Raw genomic sequence first — 21,070 nt, 5'->3', positions numbered from 1 at the left:
TGAAGATCTTTGCATAGTGCTGGATTCTGTGGGTCTTGACTGAAAAGCCTACGTGTCCTTTGCAAATCTCGTTGAGGCAAAAAAATAAAAATAAAAAATGAAGTGGCTCAATTTGATTAAAGTTTCAAAGTTTGAGACTGATTAGACAGAGGCCTCTCAACCTTAAAGAATATCAGTGGAAAGTCATTAGCTCGTATGTAGTAGTGTCACTTTTATTAGTGAGAGGGGTATAAATAATTTTGGACATTTTGTTTTTTTTAGTCACATTTAAACGGAAGTGTTTTATTTTATTTTATTTTTTACCACAATAACGAAGATCGTCGTTTTGTTTTTTTGAAAGTTGTGTGCATCATATCCAATCAGCAAACGGCGTCCTTGCTTTAACCTGTTACTAGACTGAGAATCTGATGGAAAAATAGCCATTTTTTCTCAGTTGTTTAATTAGTGTATTTAAATTAATGTATCTAATTTTGTCACTGGAATCAAACTGTGATGAGGACATTCGGTGTAAAGTATTTATCACTGATCATCTGACTTCACAGTTCAGCTCAAACTAACATTTGGATTAAGACATGTTGTTAACTTTGACATTTAAAGCAGAAATAATCAAACATATCACTGTTTGTAGTACAACATATTTATTGTCTTAAGTTTTTTTTTTTTGTTTGCTCATTTGAATCATGAGCTTCAAGCTTTTTCTTTCAGTACAATAAACAGATCACATGATTTCATCAGTTTGAGATAACAAGGATCGAAGAGAAAGATGTCTTCCAGTAATTTGTTTTGGTTTTTCTTCAAATTGAAAGGCATCGCAGCGCTCTCAGTGCGGGACATGCAGAGGGGGTGGCAGAGACTTACTGCCAACACCTCAAGCACAGGGGGATCAAAGACCCTTCAGCTGGCAGAACAAGCAGCTCCCTCCTCGTCAAACCGCTGCACACCACAGACCAAATCACTGATCAGCTGTGGTTTGGGTCAAAATGTGCATCGACACATTTTCACCAAACAGAACCCGTTTCATTTACTGTCAACATTTCCCCTTTGGCACAACGAAACTGTTGGGGAAGATTTCACTGTGATGATGACAGCTTATTCATCTTTCATTTGTCAAATCCTTAATTGAGGCCTTGTTTGAATGTATATTATTGGTGACTCATGAGGGATTTGTGCATTCCCCAAAAGATATAAGAAGAGAAATGAATTAATCATGAGACATGGCGTAAATCTATTCACCCTCTGACAGTTTTACAGCCACTGTGGCTACTGCATGCACTAGATGCTTTGCCTGAATAAAGCCTTAAGGGTCTCCAAAATTGGATTATCGTGTGCACTTTTGTCACAAAATTCTTCTGCGCATGAGGGGAGAGGTGGTTTGATATACGTCATAAGTAACCATGCCATGTGTGTCAGCATGAAATCTGTTCGACAAGCATGTTATTATGTTTGCAGGGTTAAAGACAAAAATCAGGCCAATGAATTGCCCTTAGTGAGGTGTTAGCAGCAATGAAGGAATGGCACCAGACGTTCAAATTCACCATAAAGACTTATGACGATGTCTTTTAGAATTAAAGCACAGCGTTCTGCTGAAGTATTAACGGTTTTTGAACCTTAAACCACAACTTTCAAAGTATTTTACTTTATGTGATAGATTGAAACCAAGTTGTGCAAAAATTAGAGTTGAAGTAAAATGACATGCTTTTTGAAAACATACTTTCTTACGAATAAAACAATTGAACAGTGTTTAGTCAAACTGAATCCTGCTTCTCTCCATGTTTGACCTAAGTTGAACCAGAAGACCTGAGTGGTCTCGAAGGTTGACACAATATCAGATCTTTAATGTATTCTGTTGCAAAGCCAGCCAGTTATTTATAAACTAACAAAAGTATTTTAAAGTATATTATCTGAGCTACAGGGAGCCAGTGTAAGAACTTTTAACCCGCGTGTCTGTTTTCCTAGTTTTAGTGAGATCATGAGCACCAGGGTTCTGAATCAGCTGCAGCTGCTTTACATTTCAGACAGAACTGTGAAGACACTATTGTTAGAATAACAGTGTAAATCTTTTGGGATATGTCCAGCAGCTTTTATTATCTACAAACTGAATCATTTTCTTATTTTTCTTAAAAAAAAAAAAGAAAATGGGTCAAACCCAGTCAGAATGGATGGAGAACATATTTGAATGTCAATTTTCAAGTATTATCTAAGGTTCTCAATTGTATTTTGGTCTAGAATTAAATAAGAGTTTATGAAATATTTCAACGGGATATTGCATAGTAACTTAATCCTGCCTTCAATTCCTCGATTACTTTACCCTTGACCCGTCTGCTCTGTTCCTTTGGTCTTCATGCTTCTGATCATTAAACTTAGCGTTGTCACGGAAACCTCTAAGATTAAATATCTCACAAGTGGGAATTGTTTGTAATGGATGTTATTTAGACATATCAAATTACAAGAGGCTTAATAAAAATGTGCAGTTGTGCACTACTTTGTCTTGGTCTACCACAAAAAGTTCCCCAAAGCATACTGAAGTTTGTGGTTTGGAAATATGAAAATGCTTAAGGAGCTGTTGGCCATAACACTGGAGCAGAAGGTGACGACATTAAGGTGTTTCCTCTCTTCACCCCTGGGCTTTGGCAAGGCCGGATGCAGTCTGACAGGGAGGAAATGGCATGGCTTTGGTCTCTGTTTACTATTTATTACACCAAATTTCTCAAAGGTACCAGAGAGGGGATTTGATGCTTGTGTGTAATTGTGTTAAAGCCCTCCCACATGCTATCCCCAGTGCATCTTCTGTCTCCTCTCCTAATCTGTGCTGTTTGTCTCCAGATAAGTGATATCCTCCGCAGATTAGGATCCAGTGTCCCTGTCCTGCCCACCCGGAGGGAAAGGGATCCCCTGTGCGTCCCCTCGAGGTGCAAGCTGTATTTTTAGCAGCTTAATCCTTTTATAGCTTCAGCCGTTTCCTTAATTGGCTCAGGTAATCACCGCATATTTTGCCACATGTTGCTCAGGGTGGATTTATGTGTGTAAGTTTGACAAGTATACAGAGGTTGGGTGAAGCATAAATTTCAAAGCTGAACTCCTCCATTCGTAAGGAGGCTGTGATTTGTGGAGCAGAGGCTATCACATGGTTTATAGCCCTGCGAGACAAACCTCTTATCAAGTTGGAAACATTGCCTAGATTGAGATCCCAGTCCCAGCGACAGTATCTGTACACACCATTAAACATGCTCCTCACCAACTCAACTTTTTTCCACGGATGAGTTTATAATGACGGCGCAAAAAGCCAAACTATTAGTGAATAATGCATGAGGCTGTGAAAGAAAAGGCTCCCGCTCAGTCTGTGGAGACAAGCTGACGTGAGAACTGAGCTGTTGTAATCTTTGGCTTGTAGTTTGTGTTTGCTCAGAACCTTATCCATCAGCAACCCCCCTTGTGTGTGCGTGTGTACGAGTGTGTGCCTGACTCAGTGTTTGTTTCATTACTTAAACAAAAAACAATCACTGTCAATATTCTCCAGACCAGAAGGGAGGATAAATCTCCCACTTCTGTGGTTCCAGGGGACGTTATAGCGCTTTGTTAGTGTAAAGTTATCCAAACGCTATAGAAAATTAAAATGGTCAATTTGAATTTCATTACAAGGGAGCTTTTATTCTAAGCCAACTGTGTTTGTCTTGATTTCCTTAATATCGTATGTGCAGTGTTTGGTATCTTCTAATTGTGGAGCGATAAAGAAAACACACATGAGAAAATAAACCTTATCTGGCCTGAGAACAAGTAAACTGGAACACAATGTGAGAAGAGGTTCAGATTTCACTCTCATGTAACAAGTGTTCAGAAGTTCAAGCACCAGAAACACTTTGCTTTTTGATGATACAGATCAGTCAGTTCCCTTCTCTGCATTTGAGTTTTCTCACAAGCGCTTTCCTTGAACTAAACAGATGTTTTCAAGCATAAAATTGTGCTTTCTTGTGGGAGTTTTTTTTTTTTTTTTGTATGGTTTTATCTACTGTATGTTTATTTTTTTGGCTGAGCAAGGATTGCTCAACCTCCTGTTCGTTCCAAGGCATCTGATAGCCTTGATTAAGTGAGTGACTGCAAATGCGAGAGTCTGCCAGATGATCTGCAGTGACCTCCAAGAAAAAAAGGGAGGTGAGTGGGTGGACTCAGTGATTATAGCACCTGCTCTGAGTGGCAGGGACAGCAGCGTCTGAAAAAGGTGCTGAAAAGTGCAAAACAAGCATTTGACCCAAAAAAGCAATCCCATAGCAACACGGTTGTGATGAAACCCAGCTTCTTTCCCGACTGTTTACAAATTCAGACGAGGAGAAGACAGCTTTTTTCTGTTAAAAGTGAAGTGTACGGAGATAAACGCATCACATGCTGTGCCAAGAACGAACCGTCCACTCCCGTGGGCTCCGTTCGCGGTCTCACCCATTGCACTGCCTGACTCCACTTTTGGCATGAATTAAAAAAAAAAAAAATGTAAAGAAAATGCAAAACCTCCTGTGCTTCAGTATTCTTTATTCAGTAATGCAGTGAGCTGTCACCATTGTCGTTATTTTATATGGTCTTATTGTCAACAATCACTCAAGTGCCAAATAAAATGTGATGAAGACAAAGATGGAGTATAACGTCAGCAAATTAGCAAAAGTGGAATTTATATAGAAAAAAAGCGAATACATTTTCTTTCCATCACTCATGACTTTTATAACCAAAATGATCGGATTCTCAGTGACTGTTAAACCATTACATATATTTATATGTCCTTTCAATAAATAGATGTATTTGATATTAAATTATTTGCTTACAAATATATGGTCCATTCCACTCACAAACAACCAACAATCTCCATTCAATCATTTTGAGTTATGACAACACCAACAGCAAAAACATAGACACTATAAACACACACAGAAAGAACGTCCTCATGTCTGCTGTGGGTTTGAAGGCACTTCCTTGGCAACACATTGATCCCTCTTCCGTTATATGGCGACCTGCAATTTAAATCGCAACACAAAAATGCATAGTTAAATATTGGCAGTTTCTACACTTTTTAAAGTTTTTTTATTTTTTTTATCAAAATCCCGTGGCTCAATGCTGGATCTGGAGATTTTATCACATCTTCACATCTTTCTAAGGAAGTCATGTTGTCAGCTTCTAAAGAGGGATCATTACTGCTGCCGAAGGTCACTGAGAAATGACCAGAATTGCCGAATCATGACTCATTTCATACGTCTTCTGATGTTCGTCAATCGCGACACACATGTGAGCTCTCAGAACAATGCAGACAGGATCCTATTATCTGATTCCTGAGGATGTGTCAGTCTCTTCAATTACATTATTACCAGCTAAACCCAATGACCATGAATGACTACTTAGGGAGATGAGCTTGTGTGTGGCAATCACTCATCAGTCTGGACATAATTGCATCCAATGTGAACCCTGCTTTTACCTATGTTAGGTTTAAAGCCATCAAGACAGCAGAGAAAGAGGAGTTTTTACGGATCGCCTTAAAAAAAGGGATGAGCACACATCCAGAATTATTTCACTGACGACATTCAGGGACCTTCCTTGACTTCAGGGATGTAGTCATGTGCTTCTGAAAACATCTGATCATGCTTGGCATTATCTAAAGTTGCTCATATGATTAAATTAAATGAATTCTTTATTCCAGTTATGGGAAAAATGTAGAGGAGTGATACCGTTTTTAATGTTTGGCACACTTAAACACGTCAGACCGTTAAGTACATTTTAATATCAGACAGCAATAATCTTGAGAAATCAATTTCTCAAGTGATTTCATTTATTAGGCAAAAAAAATCTATGTCTACCAGTTGCAATTGTGAGAAAGTAAATGCTTGCAAAATGCATGAACTACCTTTGCCCCCCTGGGGCAGTGGGATATGCCAACAAGTGTTTGTGGTAAGTAGGAACGAATCTTTTAAATTTCAGAGAAAGAATATTGTCCATAATTTTGAAAGACTTTTATTTGTGATTTTTTTTAATTTAAACACATTTGAGGATTTCAATTTTCCTTTATCGTTACTCAAAATCATCCCAATGTGCATGTCTGTTTTCCTCTAACAGTTCAAGTCCAAGTTTAACTAATTTAGAAGTGTCTGAAAGTAAATGTTGAAGTTATGGTATGAGAAGATTTTGTTCTGGCATGAAAACATTTCAGAGATCAAGGATAGATCACATTCTATACAAGATCTAAATGTTGGACAGATGTAAAAGAGATATGTTTCTGATTATAGGAAGGATCGGTCCTCCTCAGATGAACATCTGACAGATTTACTCTCTGTCAGAGATTGAGTCTCTTCAGCACAAAGTATACATCTGCATGTCTATGTTAATCATTTCTGTTTTAGCGAGGGATGTAAAACACCAAGAGTAACTCGAGAAGAAAAAACAAATACTCACATACAAAACCTATGACTGCATGCAGAGCGGACTCATTGCTAATCGCGTTAGCAATCTTGCACACCTTTTGTAATCTAAAAGAAAGAAACGGTAAGAAAGAAGACTGTTAGCAGTTTCACATGACCTAATCAATTACTAAAATTAAAAGAATTAGCTCCTTTTCAGGATAACAGCAGCTTTACTTCAACAAATATTGAGAACTAATAAGAGTCATGTCTGAACATATCTGCTTTCACTACTATTTACTCCATAATTTTGAAAACTGCAAATATCTCAGAGAGAGGAGCAACAAACACTGAGTTGGAAATGTTTTCTCTGATTTATCTATTTATTTACTAATAAGAAGTTATAAAACCAGTCACATTTCCTACAGTTACATTTTATTGCTGAAATGCAAAACAATTAAAATTTTGCACAATGTGACTGCAATGCTGAATACTCTGATAACAATATCAGAGCAGTGTTATGTTTTTTACTCTGTTTTGCATCTGCATTTTAAATTGTCTAATAATTTTTGTTTTGTTGTAACTAAATTTCTAAGTAGATACGGACATTTTGAATTAACAGATTTATTTTTAAATCAGAAGGTATCCATCACTCCTAGTTAGCTTTAATACCTCAACCACTAAAAATATGCGTCAAGTATGCACAGCGAGGGCGGTCAAAGTCTGCTTTACACGTAAACGTATTACTAACAAGTTGTAGGTGTGTTGTAGGTATTTTAAATTTTGTATTCAACAAAGTAATGCATCCAAACTTTTGAGATTGTAAAATTGCAAACATTGATTTCGCAATGATGTTTGTGATTTGACATATTGCACTAGTAATTTCAAAAATTGTTCACATCTTGTAATCTATTTTTTGGGTATTTCTTTCTATTTGTATCAGTTTTAAAAATTGTGAGCCTCAGGTTTGATTATAAAAAGCACCCACGGCTTTGTCTTTCTAAGCAATGATGCGCCTCACTGATTTGAAGAATTTTCTTTTTTTTGTTTGTTTTATTTGCAAAAATTATTTTTTGAACAATTGCTTTGTATTTTACAGTGACATAGTCTTAGCTCATGCAAGGCAAGGCTGGGAACCACTATTAAACAGTGATGACCATCAGTATGCCACTGCATGTAAACTGATTATGCCAAAGTGAATAATATTAGCCTTATTATTGCTACTTATCCCAATTCACAACCCAAAGAACCACAGGCAGAATTGAAAGCTGAGCTGGAAATCTTGCAAAGTTCTATGGATAAAAGCTCATCTCAGCTGGACAGATGGATTATAAACATGTGTTTTCTTGTTAGATGACCTCATGTCTCAGTCGGCTTTAAAGAAAACACACACACACAAGCCCCCCGTCCTCTTCGATTTAACAGAGATTAAAAAGACCCTTTAGACTTTTATTAGTTGCAAAAGTCAACAGCTGTGGTAGTGCAACAACAGTGCCCATGGGTGGGATGACTTGGACATATATGAAGGTACTTTTGATGCTAAAGGACTTGCTGAAATTTTTGGAAAACATTCCATTATGAAGGCAAAACCCATGTGTTCTTTTTCTACATTTCTTTAATTCTGCTCAGAGTTGTGACCGATCGTGTAAATTTCTAGTATATATATATAAATACAGATGTACAGTAACACAAATATTTTTTTTCATATCTCTATCTTACCTCTTGATTTTTGTTATTTCTTTAAACTGCATCAGTACCAAGAATGATTGCTCCCCTTTAACATAAAAGAGCCAAAGTTTCTGACATATAATCAGCAGATTACACAAAGCAAAGTTTTAATAATTTGGACATAAAACATCCAAATGGTTCGGACCATGTACATTTTGTTCTATATCATTGTTCTAACAAGAAAAAACAGATTGTTTGGCGCATTACTACGGAAGCGCATTGCTATCACGCAGGAAAAAAAAAATTTCGAGCGCTATCACGTTATAACGTGATACGTATGTCGTTAAAACGTGATAGTATCTCGTTAAAACGTGATACGTATGTCGTTAAAACGTGATACGTATGTCGTTAAAACGTGATACGTATCTCGTTAAAACGTGATACGTATGTCGTTAAAACGTGATATGTATGTCGTTAAAACGTGATACGTATCTCGTTAAAACGTGATACGTATGTCGTTAAAACGTGATACGTATGTCGTTAAAACGTGATAGTTATCTCGTTAAAACGTGATACGTATGTCGTTAAAACGTGATACGTATGTCGTTAAAACGTGATAGTTATCTCGTTAAAACGTGATACGTATCTCGTTAAAACGTGATAGTTATCTCGTTAAAACGTGATATTTATCTTGTTAAAACATGATAATTTTAGGTCCAGGAAGTCGCGGTATTATGCTAGGCTAGTGCAGTGGCTAACATGAATTGGTCAGGTTTCCTTTCATGTTTGGTCTACAACATGTAGAGATACGGATGCTGCTTTGCACTGTGGTTAAAACCATTAATAGCATGCGTACTCTGAGCAGGATCCTAAACAGAACGGGACTGCACAGAAGGAAACGTCAGTCCGGTCCTCTAGCTGTAGCGGCGTTCCTGACTGTCTGGATCGAAGCTCAAGTTGGCTTCCGATTGTAGCTTCTGATTCGGGAAATGGCTAAAGGGAGATTATAACGGAGGCTCAGACGTATTTGCTGAACAGTTTCTGTTCAGATTTGTTTTAACAGTACACTTGCTGAACTACGGCTGTTCGTAACCAAGCAACCGAAATCAACAGAAGGCTCGATAGTGGCAAAAGACAAAACTAGATCCTGTTAAGCATTCTTCAAAATAAAAGACTTCCTCTCTCCAAAATAAATCATACAGAAAGCTTTGAATTTAATTATTTTTCACGTCACCTTTTGGAATTGTGTACAATCAAGTTAAATTCGGTGAATAATAATAATCATGTAAATTATACTTAACATATGACTTGACATATGACTGTAAATAAGTAACTAATCATGGAAATTATATTTAACATATAAATGTTAAGAAATAATTTGTTCTGCTTTAAAAACGAACATACATCGACACTTCAAATCTGGAGTAGATTATTCTAATCTACGCTAATGGCAGAATATTTCAAACCTAGTTTGTGATTTGTGAAATCTTTATCTGAATTGAAACCTCAGCAATGAGAGATTTAAAAATATGTTTGCATCTGGAATGCATTAGAAATAAACTCCTATCACATTTACAATATTTGTTATTATTTTAACCTTCTGTTTTCTTTCACTTTTTTGTCCTAGAGCACCTGCCTTTTTGTGTGGCTTACAAGGATCCATCAGCTGGGATAATAATGCCAACAACTTTTCAGATTCCGATTTATAGTGATGCAACGTAGCATCAGAGATGAATAATCTATTCCAGATCAGAAGTGTCTAAGTATGTTAGCTTTAAAAGTTTAATAGTTAAAGATGCTACTCATCTCCTTAATTGGTCACATCAATATTATAAAAATTACAATATTGCCAAAATTCTTATATGTTTTCCAATCAGTTTCAATTTCCTCACTCCCCTTTTTCTTTAAGGAGCTAAATATAACTTTTTCCAACTTCACTTAAATGGTAAACGCCCGAGAATGAAACTGTCTCTCTTATATCTGCCATATGACAGAGGGTGTTAACAATTATCAAACCTATTATGTTATTTCAACCCAGATCAGGGCAGCAATGTTTTACTTTACTTCCAGACAGCCCCCAGCATGGGTTACTATTGTGTCCCACTGGATCTCTATGGACTTGTACATGTACTCATCAGGCAGGAAAAGGTCAATTAAGCAAACAAAATACCCATTTCTGAAAAATACAATGATGATCTGGCAAAAAACACTTGATTATTTGGGAGAAATGCAACAACTATCCGATGTAATGTTCACCCATGTAGAGCAGGATTTAAACTGCTAAGAATATAACTAAAGTGTCTGATCTTTTTTCAGGGAAGGTATTTATGTAACTTGAAGAAATTAAAAACAAACATGATAGTCCTACAAAATATTTCTATAACTCTTCAAGTTCAGAGTTTTATTTTATCAAAGCAACACAATAATCTTTATCTACCCTCTTTGTCTCCATTAGAAAACATTATTTTAAGTCACCTATATGGTAAAGGAGAGATGTCTCTTCTTTGCTCCTTGTTTGTCGACAAATATTAAAAATTGTTGACCAATATTTGACAAATATTATTATTTTATTTTTTTATTTTATTTATTTTATTTTATCAGGTAAACCACGTTGAGATACACATCTTATCTTATTTTCAAGAGGGACCTGGGTAGAAGTCTGCAACACACAGCAACCTGGTTACAAAATAAAATTAATTAATGCATATGCAGAAGTGTAAAACAGTAGAAAAGAATTTAAAAACAGTGACACCTTTTAAGAGAATCTCGTCTGTTTTTAAGAATTGCTCGAAATAAGTCCAGTGAAACCAGCTTTGACATCTTTATTTCAGACTGAAGCTGATTCCAGGCTGTAGGAGCCATCACACTAAAAGCTTGCTTCCCTTTTTCAGTTCAGAAAAGTGAAACATGTAAAAGAAAAATATTGTTAAAACGTAAAGAATGGGAATTAACAGACCTATGTAAAAGAAAGTTTAAGGATGCTGGAGCCAAGCCGAGTAGAGATTTATGAATCACGATCATTAGGTGATTGTTTCTCAGGACGTTTAAAGGAGGCCATTCAGCTTTTGCTGATTTATGATTTATTTTGGAGAGAGGAAGTATTTTATTTTGAAGAATGCTTAACAGGATCTAGTTTTGTCTTTTGCCACTATCGAGCCTTCTGTTGATTTCGGTTGCTTGGTTACGAACAGCCGTAGTTCAGCAAGTGTACTGTTAAAACAAATCTGAACAGAAACTGTTCAGCAAATACGTCTGAGCCTCCGTTATAATCTCCCTTTAGCCATTTCCCAAATCAGAAGCTACAATCGGAAGCCAACTTGAGCTTCGATCCAGACAGTCAGGAACGCCGCTACAGCTAGAGGACCGGACTGACGTTTCCTTCGGTGCAGTCCCGTTCTGTTTAGGATCCTGCTCAGAGTACGCATGCTATTAATGGCTTTAACCACAGTGCAAAGCAGCATCCGTATCTCTACATGTTGTAGACCAAACATGAAAGGAAACCTGACCAATTCATGTTAGCCACTGTACTAGCCTAGCATAATACCGCCACTTCCTGGACCTAAAATTATCATGTTTTAACGAGATAACTATCACGTTTTAACGACATACGTATCACGTTTTAACGACATACGTATCACGTTTTAACGACATACGTATCACGTTTTAACGAGATACGTATCACGTTTTAACGACATACATATCACGTTTTAACGACATACGTATCACGTTTTAACGAGATACATATCACGTTTTAACGACATACGTATCACGTTTTAACGACATACGTATCACGTTTTAACGACATACGTATCACGTTTTAACGACATACGTATCACGTTTTAACGAGATACTATCACGTTTTAACGACATACGTATCACGTTATAACGTGATAGCGCTTGAAATTTTTTTTTTCCTGCGTGATAGCAATGCGCTTCCGTACATTACTTCTCATGTGGCCATTCAGTGAAAAAAACAGATTGGATGCCTCCACGGAGCATCATGACAGCAAAAGCCATCTTAGAAATAATCAGGAATTAGTTGCTTTGTTCAAAATATTCATAAAGGTTGTTAATTTATTGGCCTACGTCATTTCTTCTGTGTTTGCTTTTTGGTAAAACTAAAATGATTCAGATTATAAATTTCAGATAAAGATTACCTGATTAAAAACAAAAAGGAGATCATGACAGATGATTAATTTATTAAGGGGAAAATGCTATCTTAATCATCCTGGTGTATTTGAAATACACATGCCTCATTTCTAAAAAGCAGAATTGTTGTGATTAGCTACATTAATTATTTACAATTAATTACAGTTTAATTATTTAATTACAGTTAAACTGGCCACACCATCAATTTTTCCCATGCCTATTTTACGCAGCAGGACAATCCAAAGCAGGGCACTATGTCTGCCTTTGAATAATTCAAAAAATAAAGTCTAGGAAGAAGTCTGATCAAAGTTCAGATTTAAATCTGGATCATGCCTCGTAAACAGAAGCATGAGAGCGAACTCTCCATTAGTTAAAACAATTCTACCAAGACAAGTGATCCAAAGTTCCTCCACTCTGAGGCAAAACACATCTAAATGTGGCACAGCCAGTTAGTAGAATTGGAGGGAATTATTTTTTCATATCGGGGTCGATTGGTTTGGATTACTTTTTTCCCTTGATAAATGAAATATCATTTGAAAATTGTTTCTGGCTATTTCTGTCTGCTGAAGAAATTAGTTTGATGGTTTGAAGGACTTAGGACAAAAAAAAGACAATTTGCAAACTAATAAGATATTCAGCTTTCAGTTGTTTTTTTTTTTCTTGAGAAGGTGAAACTTATTGATCTGACTTACAGTACTACTTAATACTGTATTAATGGGCCCATTAATACTGTGCTTGGGTGCCGTGTTAATGGGCCCAAGATGCTTGTGACCACAGAAGAGAGTTAGAATCACGGTTGAAAAGTGAAAAAAAAAACAACTAGTTTGTCATGACTGATATCATCCTCACAGTTTTGACTAATAATATCGACATTACATGTCTGCTTTTAATATGATGCAGCCCTAATCAACAACATTTTTTATCTGATCTGAAAAACACTAACCAAAGTTGATATAACATATTCTAAGAAGATGCTTAGTGACCCACGCAGAAACCAAAAGATCTCTATGTTGAAATAACTTAAACTTTCTGCCAACAAAAACTGTTTGCTCACATAAAATGTCAGTCATATTAATATTAATCACACATGTTTTCTCAGCCATTATGAAATGGATAATATTTTAAGATAAAAAATAGAGAATGAGGAACAAAGAAAACTGATAAAATTAGTTGTCTGTTGAATGAAAAAGCATACACACATGCTGGTCTTGAGCAATCCCTTGTGGTGTGGTATAGTCTGTGAAAGTGTGTTTTGCACTCCGACGAGAACTTGACATGTCCTGCTTGAGAAAAGAGAAGGTCACATTAGGTAAAATGAAAAGAAATTATCTTAATATAACATTTTTTAAGAAAAATACATGACCTGATGCTGTGCTTTTGTTGAAAATGGGAGTGCTTTTCATAAATCATGTCAATTTCTACTGAGATCATTTCTGTCTAATGATTAAATATCTCTAGCTTTAAGGGAGTTTCCTGCTTCAAGATTAAAATAATTTTCTCCAGAGTGCAGAAGGGTCACTCTTTAGCAAGACTGATTTGAATTTTATGCCTGATTCCAAAACTCTGGGGTTGGTGAAGTTTTCATCTGCTAATTCAGACGTTGATTTCAGGTGTTCTTCTAGGTGTTTTTACCTAGAAGTGAAGGTGAAAGCACTTAGAAGAAGTTTTCTTCTAGGTGAAAACAGATAGACTTTGCAGTAGGCAGGTACATGAGGACTAGATTTTGAGAGGCCTTTTACAGCTCGTTGTGTGCTAGTATTTTTATTAGTACTATAAGTACTACACCGGCAACTTTTCACTGTATTCTAAGTGAATTGCAGCGGTATACTAAACTAATGGCTACTCAGCTTTCCCAGCCAGAATACAGACTTCAGAGGGCTTTACTGTAAGTCTTTGCAATTGCTAAACATTGATAAAATCTATATTCTGAGTATAAAACGAATGCTGAATTAGTGTGCTTTACTGACGGGAGAAATATAAACATTTGGAGTTTCCAATCAGCCGTCACAGGTCAGGGTCAATAATCTGACCCATCTGAAAGTTGTCCAATTCTAGTTACCACTTGATTTCTCTAAACATCTCTAAATGTGACTCAAATGAAATATTACTGGTTTTACAATTGGTGACTGTATGATGTGTTTGTGATATTTTTATGTTTTCATTAAGCACTTTGAAATGCCTTCCTTCTGAAATGTGCTATACAAATAAACTTAACAGATTGATTCTATATGCTCTACAGTAAGAAGCAACTTGAATCTAAATTAATACATCATGGAGGTTTTAATCTTTATAAAATCAGTAGAAAAGGGATTTTTTTTTTAAACCTTCCTTTCATTGGCTACAAAGACATCCGCGATCTGCTAATACCCAAATGATGTAAAGAACTCAACACCTCATAAAAATGCTTAATATTAGTTTTTACTTTAATTAACCACATATTTGTAAGAATTATAGTTTCAAAATAACAAACAAAAAAAAGTAACTGCACCCCAAAGTGGCTTTACTTTGTCAGTTGTAGACTTATTATTAACTGATCAGCTTTCAATTTAGACTGAAACAAAGTCAAGTTGTCAGTTATAATAACGTCTAAGAGTTTCTGCACCAACGATTATGCTTCCAGATTTTCATAGCAATAATGAAGTCTACTCACAGGTCCTGAGACAAATAATCAGCTTAGCTTAGCAATGCCTTCAACTTAATTCTGTCAGCTTCAGACCATGTGCTGTTTCTCTAAACTACTGCCCTGCAGCTAAGCCATGCGACCCCGTTCTGACCCAAAGAACGGCGTTCACAAAGCTGTCTATGACTTCAGTATACTGTATCTTGGCTTGCAGGAATGAACATGTTTTTTCTCAGAGGGGCAAAACTTGGAGAGTCCTGCCAAAAGTTGCATGGGAAACATGCCAAATATGTTCTTAAAGTTGTTTCCCAGATAAAACAGTTTTGCAATGTCTGCAAAGGGTATCAGAGATTCTAGGCCAAAATGTTTTCACAAAAATCTTCTTTAGTGGAAGTTTTCTTACCTCCAAAATGCTGAATGAACTTGTCCTTCAGGTGTGCATCTCTAGGAACAATATCTGAAACAGAAACTTGTGATTAGCTTTTCACATCAGAACTATTTATCAGGCCATCAAATAAACAGTTACTGATTTTTGCTTTTTGTATTTTTATGATATTACTTAAAGTATTCCATTTGGGTAACATTTTGAGAGACAAACATAAAATACTGCCAACTATTTGGATTCATCTCTGACCATCTTCCATTCTCCTGCTGAAAAAACCCCCCAAGAAACAAAAAAACATAGCATGATGCTGCCGCCACCACGTCTTATCGCAGGTGTGATCAGGGGGATGTGAAATGTCAATTTTTTTGCCGCACAGAGGATTTTGCATGCAGGTGAAAATGCATCTGGTTTTATCTGATCAGGGCATTTACGTCCACATGTTTGTCTCATCATCTACAGAGCTCGCAGTATCAGAGCTTTCTCTTTGACTAGCCTGACAGCTTCGATGCACAGCGATATTTTGGAAGGTTTATAGTTGTGCCACACTCTATTTTTGAAGTATCACTGTGCTGTTGGGATCTAATTTTATATCCTGTTTTAAACTTTACCCCAACTTTTCCTCAACTTGTCTGCTGTCCTCCTTGGTCTTCGTGATGCTGCTTGTTGTTCTCAAACCAAACTCTGAGGCCTTCAAAGAAAAGCTGGATTTATGCTGTAATTTCAACCAGGGGTATTCTAATATAGATGTTGAGGACATAATATATGAACAAAACGCTTATCAGATTTTCAGTAGAAATATTTCTAAAACAATTTTCCTTACACATCACAATTACGCATTAATGCCATCATTATACATTAAATTACATTACATTACAACATGAAAAAAAGTGAAAAGCTTAAAGAAGTGGAATAAAATGCATGTACAAGCTGAAGCTCCCTCTTTCATTAAGAATCTATAGTTTTAAATTTATTATAAGGGCTGAGAGGTAACCAACCTAGAAATAAAAAAATAAAAAAATGCCCTTTATGATTTAATCTCTACTGCAATGGTTTGGCAACATGTCCAGGCTGTACCCTGAGAAAGACATCAGCCCCACTGAGGCTCTGCAAGAATGAGCAGGTTTAGACGATGAATGGAGGGATTTGATTTCTACACATACTTCATATATTATACTCAAAATTCCAACAAAATATGTTGAACATTACATTGTGACATGGAAAAATTTGAAAAGTTTAAGAGGTAATAATATTTTTGCAGGGCACTATATAACATGCAAAAGTCCAACAACACAATACCATTGCTGACAGCCTAAAGTGATTATTTTTTTGGGGTTAAATGCTGATCATAATAAGTCCTTGTAATACTTGGTTGATTGCACTTTAGTCTCCAGAGTCAGTAGACTGTAATGTGGTCACAAGATGGAAATAATGATTGACAGTCATTGCACCAGGCTGAAAACCAGCAAACGTAAAATAGTTTTTGTCTTATTCTGAATAAATGGCAGCATATACTATTAAAGGTGTATTCCAGAAAAAATACAAACATTTCTTCAAGTCTAAACATGAAGGTATGTCTATGTAAAACAAATGTTTTGCATGCAGTCCCCTCTTTTTCCTAAAAGACTAACAGCTAAGCTTCAACTCCTCAGCTAAAGGTTGCATCATCAAAAAAACAAAACAAAAACAAAAAAAAAAAAACAGATATAAAATGCATGTGTTTGCTTGTTTTATCTTAGTCTCACCACAGCTGTCATTCTGATGCCACAGCCACGGCTTGAGAGGAACACACAGGGAACAACTCCACAACATTTCCCCCCCTCATCCTCACTGTGTTTATGCCTTCATCATTGCGTGACGATCGTTCTTTCAGTGGTCTCACATGCACCAGTGCTAATATGCTGCCTTTAATATCCTCAAAAGATAAATTCCATCTAGCCACTCGTCTGAGAAAAGTACTTTTCAAATTGCACAAGATGAGGCCAAGACTTTCAGCTGTGTGCTGTCTGTTCAGCATCGCAAAGGCATGATCTAACTGACAGTGATTATCTTAAACAAACACATTATGTTCATTTTACACACCACACCGAGGTGCAATTCTTGAAAAAAAATATTAATTCTCGTCTATGTGTTGATTTCAGTGAAGCCTGGAACTGAGCAGAATAAAAGCACATGTACAAATGATTAACTGGACATAATGCTGTACTTTAAGACAGTAAATGCAGAGTTCCATTAAAGCTTTTTTTTTTTCATGTACAAGAGACTCCGAATGCGACATTCAATATGTTTCAAAGAAAACGAGTTTAGAAATGAAGCACAAAACACAAAAACGCACCCAATGTGGGTGAAGAGCAACATTTACGGATGTCATTCATATTTAAAGATGATCAATGAATCATTCTGAATGAATCATTCATAAGTTTGGCCCCACGATGCTCCTCCTACCACATTTGATGATAGGTTCCTCTACTAATCAGTCATTCACAGTTTAAATATGTCCAAAACACGTGAAGGAGACGTATCTAATCAGAGTAAGTATGATGTAAACTCTTAGTCTTGCACACATTAAGCTTACCTGCGTTAAATGCATTATATAATCATTGCAACCTGAGCTGCACATGCAATTTGCATACTTATGTTAAATATGTATGGGCATTGTTCCCTTGGCTATCCAGACTTGTAGTCAGTAAAATGTCCAGATCTCTTGAATTAACTTAAAACATGCACATCGTTTAAAGTTTCAGTTTATCCAAACCAGAAACAGGTCCTACATTAGAAGAGGAGCGCTGAGCAGACCAATGACAGCTGTCTCCAACAGTAAAATGGGGATTATGCGTTCATCATCAGGTCCTAAAAATAAATCTTATCAGCTTACCTATGAGTCTAGTGTTATCCAGCCTAGGGACATACAAAGGCTTTTCCCGGGAAGAGGACTTGAAGTCTTGTGCTGAGGTGTGGAGTCCACTGCCACAGCGCCTAGACACGGGCTTGTCCCGTTGCTGGCTGTCCTTGATAACCTGTAAAATTAGATCCAACAGGGTCCTTCTCTCATTCTGCTTGACCTCTTTGCTGTCCATGCACTGACCCGAGGAGATGAGCAGAAAGAAGATGGTCAACAGTATGTGCCATTTCCTCTCCACATGCATGGCTTGACTGTCTGGGGAAAAAAAATAAAATAAATAAATAAATAAATAAATAAATAAATATATAAGTAAGTTTGGTTGTTATTAGAGATGTAATCTAAAGTTAGACATTTAACAAGCTGCACACGCTGTAATCTTTTTTTCTGACGTTCCTACTTTTGCGTAAAAAACTAAAACACTCCTTGTCTCATGAAACACACGCAACCTGTGTTTGCCAGGCATCCCATTAAAGAAATGGTGGATGACAGGTTAGGCACGATTCTCTCTGGGATTCTATTTGGTTTTTTCCCCCTTCTTCTTCTTCTTCTTCTTCTTTTTTTATTTTTATTTTTTACTTATAATAAAGTAAATCCACTTAGCTAAATCCAGAACTCACCGGTTGAGGAGATGCTGATGTCCTGGAGAGTGGACACAGTTGTCTTGAGGAAATTCTTCCAGGCGTTGTCTGCGGTTCCGATAAGAGAGAGAAAGAACAGCCTGCAGATTGCGCTCAACGCCGTCTTTCTTGAAAAATTGCGTAGCTATTTATACCGAGTGCCACCTTCTTGAAGGTAATACAATCGATTTCGAGTGGGTGGTAAAGCAATGTTGACATCTTCGGAGTATTTTCTCCCCTCTTTTGTCCCAGAGGCACATGTTCACTTTGGCGCGCCCCACACCTTTACGCACGACAAGAAAAGTTTCATCTGCAGTTGATTCGAGCCCATAAAAAGTCGGCGATCCTTTTGAGATAAAGTTTGGGAGGGAGGAAAGAAGAAAACGCGCTTTACGATTGCATGTTTTTTTTTCTTTTAAAAAAAAAAAAAAAAAGAGCTTGGCGCACGAAAAATACAGGAGCGCAACAGCGCGCAGTGAAGTAGTTTTCCAAAAAGGGAGCAACTTGTTGAATGCTGGATGCAGAGAACTGGAGAATCTGAGGGCCTATAAGCTTGCAGTCGAGCTGTCAACGTGCCGATGTTTTTGTTCACTGATGTCCAAGTCTTGTGACCTCCTAAGCGCTGCAGAGAATGCGCCTCCAGGAGCACCCATCCGGCAAGTTAACTCCCGAACAGAAATCTTTATTGTGATGCAGCTTGGAAGAATAACGCCAGGGGTATGTAAGGGTCCATTTAGAATTGGAATTTTTAGAGAGGAAAAAAACGAAATAATTCCTTTTCCCTTTAGCTCGGAGCGAAACAAACAAACAAAAAAAATTGACTAATGCATGACAAATCAAGTCTTAATTTTGTCCATATGTCATTGATAGTTATAAGTTAAATCACATTTAAGAAAAAAAAAAGTTGAAAGAACAGAGAGGTAGTGGGGCATCTCAATAAATTAAAATTTCAGCATTTGCAATTTATGATATAGATTTAAGAGTGCTATATTTCCTGTGCTTATTTCAGTTTATTTTCATGATTATGGCTTACAGGTACTGACAACCTGCACCTCTTAGGGAACGTAGAATGTATAGAGGATATGAAAGAAAGATTTTAATACAGAGCTGTTGAGCATGCATATGCCTTCAGTGCTTTGTCAGAGCCCCTTTAGCATGAACTGCTGCATCAATGCAGCCCTGCTGAGGTGTTAATTTAGCCGAGGTTGTTTAATAGTGGTTTTCATCTTGCATATCTTCACAATAGATGCTATAAGGGGTTTAGGTGAGGGAAGTACAATGATTCCAAGTTAATTAAAGTTTCCAATTAAGGTATTGTGTATAGGGATCAGGTCTTGTTCGAAAATGAAATTAGCATCTCCATAGTGCACAAAAATTTCCTGGCTGCACTGACTGTTGACCTGATAAAAAAAAAAAAAAAAAAAAAAAACACTGGACCAAGAACAGAAATGGTATGGCTCCCCACCCCAAATCATGACTGACTGTGGAAACTTACCAGTGGAGTTCTGTGCTTCTCAAGTTCACCGACCGATTCTTGGATCTTGATTTCCAAATAAAAGCCAAGTTTTACTTGTATCTTAAAGGAGGACTTTGGATGCCTGACTGACAGTCCTGCTCATTTTCTTTTAGATGGCTCTGAAGTTGTCTCTGATTCAGGAGAAGCTTAACGGAAGAAATGCAGTAGTTGTGGTTCTTAAAGTATTAACACCAGCTGTTTCCCACAATTTATGAATCTCCCTCAAACTCTTCAAAGGGACTTGGATCACAACCCTTTAGCCTTTAGTAATTTCTGCTACATGTTTCCTTCCAATCAATTTTCTACTAATATGCTTTGATGTAGCCCCTTCTGTATTTCCAGCAGCTTCAGCAATTACGTTCTGTAGCGTACCCTCCAAAAACTGTCAAGTCCCATCATTATGTTGGCCATGTTATTGCCATAATAAATAATAAAGCCTTTGTTATTTTCATTGCAGTTATTGAGGCAATAAAAGAAACAGACTATTTTCTCAGAATGAAAAGGAAAAAGGTCAACTACTATTTGAGTGATCTTTTTTGTGTTTTTTTCTGATGTGAACACATCTCCATAAAACAGCTTTGAAATAATAAAAAAGAATTGTTTATTTGTTTTATTTTACAGTGCACAGTCACAGCCTCACATTCTTGTTAAACTGATTCTTCTTTTTAGTGCATAAGGTTGTTTTAATATTATATTCATCTGCTGAACCTGCTGTGCCACTTGGAGGACATGTAGTCTCGCAGGTAGTTTGCACTGTTACTGCATTTCATTAACAGTCTTTTTGTTGTGAAACTGTAATATTTATTTAGAGCTCTGTTTCTTTAGTTAGTTGCACCTATTTTTATTAA

General features: G+C 36.7%; 1 protein-coding gene across 2 annotated transcripts; it reads right to left on the bottom strand.

Annotated features, from left to right (window-relative positions):
* Window positions 1-4,504: 4,504 nt before the first annotated feature.
* Window positions 4,505-19,529, bottom strand: alkal1 (ALK and LTK ligand 1). Of its 2 annotated transcripts, none has more exons than XM_015001080.2 (6): window positions 18,707-19,529; window positions 18,063-18,344; window positions 15,209-15,262; window positions 13,385-13,468; window positions 6,424-6,497; window positions 4,505-4,994 (listed from the first exon to the last, which is right to left on the bottom strand). In XM_015001080.2, exons 2-5 carry the CDS (start codon window positions 18,331-18,333, stop codon window positions 6,433-6,435), a joined length of 474 nt encoding a protein of 157 aa, XP_014856566.2. In that variant the 5' UTR covers window positions 18,334-18,344; window positions 18,707-19,529; the 3' UTR covers window positions 4,505-4,994; window positions 6,424-6,432. The 2 variants fall into 2 exon arrangements, with proteins under 2 accessions (XP_014856566.2, XP_087861130.1); XM_088005004.1 differs by having other exon boundaries at window positions 13,385-13,465; window positions 18,707-19,528.
* Window positions 19,530-21,070: the final 1,541 nt, after the last annotated feature.

Source organism: Poecilia mexicana, unplaced genomic scaffold, assembly GCF_051168715.1.
Source record: "Poecilia mexicana isolate PSO_F unplaced genomic scaffold, ASM5116871v1 scaffold_4, whole genome shotgun sequence".
Classification (NCBI taxonomy): domain Eukaryota; kingdom Metazoa; phylum Chordata; class Actinopteri; order Cyprinodontiformes; family Poeciliidae; genus Poecilia; species Poecilia mexicana.
This window is presented reverse-complemented; position numbering and strand designations above follow the sequence as displayed.